The sequence below is a fragment of the Brassica oleracea genome, unplaced genomic scaffold (genome assembly GCF_000695525.1).
Source record: "Brassica oleracea var. oleracea cultivar TO1000 unplaced genomic scaffold, BOL UnpScaffold01038, whole genome shotgun sequence".
Taxonomy (NCBI): domain Eukaryota; kingdom Viridiplantae; phylum Streptophyta; class Magnoliopsida; order Brassicales; family Brassicaceae; genus Brassica; species Brassica oleracea.
Window position 1 is genome coordinate 15,193 of NW_013617611.1, and position 4,560 is coordinate 19,752.

The 4,560-nt window shown below is 40.6% G+C and overlaps 1 protein-coding gene across 1 annotated transcript; it reads right to left on the reverse strand.

Moving 5' to 3' along the window:
* Nucleotides 1-681: 681 nt before the first annotated feature.
* On the reverse strand, nucleotides 682-3,190 carry LOC106320726 (vesicle-fusing ATPase-like). The gene is made up of 9 exons (XM_013759093.1): nucleotides 2,901-3,190; nucleotides 2,734-2,815; nucleotides 2,583-2,633; nucleotides 2,022-2,192; nucleotides 1,681-1,835; nucleotides 1,489-1,597; nucleotides 1,153-1,252; nucleotides 1,010-1,065; nucleotides 682-885 (listed from the first exon to the last, which is right to left on the reverse strand). The coding sequence occupies exons 1-9, from the start codon at nucleotides 3,017-3,019 to the stop codon at nucleotides 682-684; spliced, it is 1,047 nt and encodes a 348-aa protein (XP_013614547.1). The 5' UTR covers nucleotides 3,020-3,190.
* Nucleotides 3,191-4,560: the final 1,370 nt, after the last annotated feature.

Consider the following 4,560-nt stretch of genomic DNA (forward strand, 5'->3'; position numbering starts at 1 on the left):
AGTCCGTCGGAATTCCGTCGGAATTGTCCAATCCCAAACGGCTATACAACGGTCATATGTATTTGTCGGCAACGGTCACATGGTTCGTCGGAATTCCGTCGGAAAATACCGATGGAATTCCGACGACTTTGCTGTTAATCGGAATGTCGTCGGAAATTCGTCGGAATATACCGACGAACTTCCGACGACTACAACGGTTACATTTTTTATCGGAATGTCGTCGAAAAGTCGTCGGAAAATTCCGACGAACCATATTCCGTCGGAATTTCGTCGGAAATAGCCGACGGAATTCCGACGACTTAATTTTTTTTGGATTTGGTCGGAAATTTGTCAGTATTCCGTCACAAATGTCCGACGACCTTGGTGTCCGTCGGAACCTTCGTCGGAATTCGGTGTGTTTTCTTGTAGTGAGAAGACGACGAGCTCAACCCCACCTCACCACGACACGGCTCCATCGACAACGGCAAGCTCGGGATAGCAACCGACAAGCTCGAACCAAGGGATGAGCTAGGAACGACAGGAAACAAACTTGGAACAAAAACTGACGAGCTTGAAACAAAAGCCGAGCTCGACCCCACCAATGGCAAGCTCGTGCCCTCCACATCAGACACCACGCTTGTCGCCATCGCCAAACTCGGATCAGCAACAACCGATATCGACAACCCAGATTCAGAGCTTTCCCTAGCTCGGCCCACAATCGAAACCAGCGCATCTCAACCACACTCCTTCACCAACGAAGAATCCGAACAAGCACGAACTCGAAGCCGCCATTAACAAACTCAGAGCATCAAATGAGCTCGGAACATCAGACAAGTTTGGGATCTCCAGCAATGAAATTGGAGCCACCATTGACGAGCTTGGGACGACAGGAGACGAGCGCGGGATCTTACAACCAGCGGATCCCATGAAAATAATAAGTTTCCAAATCAATGGGCTGGTCGTCAAAATTAAATGCATATAACTTCAAGTTAGCAAAAATTCTTTTCTATAAAGTAAAAGCCGTGTGTACCTTACAGATAGCATCAATTTCATCAAAATTGATGACATGTAACTCACTAGCATCACCTGAGAATGTAAAATAAGAGTGTCCAATTAGCATATGCGTAAGAAAAACAAAACACAAAAACACAGCTCAGGAAAACAGTTCCTTACCAAGGGTCCTCTGGTCTTGCTCAGCATCAGCAAATAAGTCTCTTACATTTTTTTCCGTCTCACCAACAAATTTGCTCAGCACTTCAGGACCATTAACGATCTATTATGCCAGAAAAGAGCGACATAAGTATTAAACATGTCAATTTTTGGAACATTTCAAAAGCGTCAACCGTCAATCTAATCAGGGAGCAAAAATCTTCACGAAACGATGAAACACTTTACGCGTATATATGCATATGAAATCCTGGATAAAAACTGATTAATACGATTAAGGACGACAAGCCTATCAGTTATCATAACTTTTCTTGAGGGAATATCTAGAACGACAGAGATTACCTTTGGATCTTTTCCATTCAACATCTTTCCAATTTGCCGCGCCATAAGTGTTTTGCCAGTACCAGGAGGTCCAAACAGAAGCATCCCTTTAACATGCTTAATTCCCAGTCTGCAAGATCAATAACATAAACTTAGAAGAAATATATATATATAATACAGTCTAACATTTGCTTGAAGAATGAATGACAGAACCTGCTTGTGACATGAGGAGGAAATACACGAGAAGCAAAGGCTCTTCTAAATATGTCAGCAAACTCCGCACCCAGACCTCCTATGCCTAGAGACCCTAGGTTAAATTCCTTATGTTTAAATATATTGCTGCTAGCAGCTTCCCGTTGGTTAACAATCTGCATTAGAACGTACCAGTTAAATATGATTATACAAGATAGCAATCAGCATCTGTTTCCGTAAATTACCAAACGTCAGATATGATATTATGTTTACTGTTTCAAATGTGATTGACTCATCAACTGATAGAAAATCGAGTAACTGATCAATAACACATAGCTTTACGGAATTCATCAAAATCAGACCTTTATGCCACTGGCGTTTGATGCTTCAAACACAATATATGTATCTTGAGAAAGCATCCCTCTTTCGATGCCATTAGATTGATTCTGACCCTCTACATCCCCTCGATTGACCGTAAGAATGTAATTAGTTCCATGATACTCAAATGTTGCTTTCTGGCCAACAGTCAGGACCTGCAGCAGTGTGCATTGTTTCAATAAATCTAATTTGATTTTGTGAATAAAAAATGCCAAATAAACATATAAATGATACCACGTAGTCTAGAAACACATGGGCAAATAACCTTAAGTACAGGATTTTCACTTTTTCAGAATAGTCACCAAATGCATTCACTAAAAAAGTACAGTTGAGCAGGATTTGCAGACGACATCCATGTAAACATTCAATACCAGCTAATTTATTTAATATAGACCTTAGATGTTTAGGTATCTATCGTTTCTCTCATTTTTCTATTAGACACATGGTTATGAATAAATGACAAGACTAGTAGTGTATCTTATGAGACCAATAAATGCAACAAGAACAGATACTACAGAAGAATAGGAAGAAGGATCTCTCTATACCTGGTTGATGTATTTCCGCTTAAGTTGGGTCGAAAGGAGAGCAGCATCAACCTGTGAAAACAAAAAAAAAAAATTGCACACGGAAGTTAAATTCAATAACAGCCTGCAAAGGTACCAAGAAACAAACAGATGATAGACATCAACAACAAACCTGCTCGCTTTTAGTCCCTTTCTTAACAAACTCTAACTCAAGAGTCAGCATAGCCAGCTCAAAATTTTCAGGAGGAACAAATCTGCGAAAACAATGACATTCCTTTTATTAGAAACCAAAAGGTCCTGACTCTCCTGAGTCTAGAAGCTTGCGGCAAAGAAAATGACCTGCTAACAGAGACCATGTCACCAGTGGAGACTCTAGCGTGCCTCCGTTGAATAGCTGAGAAGATGGGATTTAGTGACGAACAAGCTGCCCAGGTGTCACGGAAAGTTGTTGCGCGCATGCTTTTGACAATGGGATTTGAAGGTGCGACGGAGGTTCCTGTTGATGTCTTCTCTCAGTTGGTCAGCCGACATATCTGTAAACTAGGCCGTATTTTGAAGGTTCTTACTGATAGTTACAAAAAGGAGTGCTCAGCGACGCAGCTGATTAAGATGTTCCTAAATACTACGGGATACAGGTGAGTTTCTTTTAAGTGGGTTTGCTTCATACAAGTGCTTTAGATGTTTCCTATCATTGCTAGTTTTATTTTTATTCATGTGATTATATTTGACGTTTTTTTCAGTAATCTTGGGATTGAAGATATCAGCTACTTGATCATTTGTCTTCACATACTCCAATTTCACATCCATCTTGGTAACACATTCTCTTATGTAGTGATAACGAGTATTGATGTGCTTGCTCCGATCATGGAAGATTGGATTCTTCGCCAATGCTATTGCCGACTTATTATCCACAAAGATTTTTGTTGGTTCCTCTCGTTGTAGGTTCAGCTCCTTCAGCAAGTTTCATAACCAAATAGCATGGCAAACACATGAAGTAGCTGCCACATACTCCGCTTCACAAGTAGAAAGAGTGACAGTTGGTTGCTTCTTTGACATCCATGTGAAAGCGGTTTCTCCAATGAAAAACACGAAGCCACTTGTGCTTTTCCGGTCATCTACATCTCCACCCCAATTGCTATCGCTATATCCAATAAGCCTGTAATCTTCAGAGATAGAGTAGTACAAGCCAAAGTTGATTGTACCTTTGATATAGCGTAGGATCCTCTTGGCTGCCTTGAAATGAGTTGTTGTTGGATGCTCCATGTATCGACTCACAACTCCAACTGCGTGTAGGATGTTGGGCCTTGTGCACGTTAGATAGCGTAAGCTTCCAACTAGACTCTTAAAGAGAGTTGGATTCACACTCTCTCCTTCTTCTTCCTTTGACAACTTGACTCTACATTCCATTGGCGTGCAAACTGGATTTGAGTCATTCATCTTGAACTTCTTAAGCACCTCTTTAGCATAGCCTTCTTGAGTAATGAAGATTTCATTTTCTTCTTGTTTTACTTCAATGCCAAGGTAGTATGACGTCAATCCAATGTCGGTCATCTCAAACTCCTTTGTCATCTCCATCTTGAAATCTTCAAACATAATCGGATTGTTCCCAGTGAATATTAAGTCATCAACATATAAGCATGCAATCAATATATCATTGTTTTGAGTTTTGATATAAAGTGCATGCTCATATGGACACTTGATGAAGCCTTTCTCCTTGAAGTACTTATCAGTCCGAGTGTTCCATGCTCTTGGTGATTGCTTTAATCCATAAAGTGCCTTCTTTAGCCTTAATACTTTGTCTTCTTCTCCTTTGACTATGTAGCCTTATGGTTGCTCAATGTAGACTTCTTCCTCAAGGTCTTCATTTAAGAAGGCTGATTTGACATCCATTTGATGTATCCTCCAACTCTTTTGGGCTGCCAATCAAATGATTAGTCTAACCGTTTCTAAGCGAACAACTGGAGCAAATACCTCATCATAGTCGATCCCAGCTCTTTGA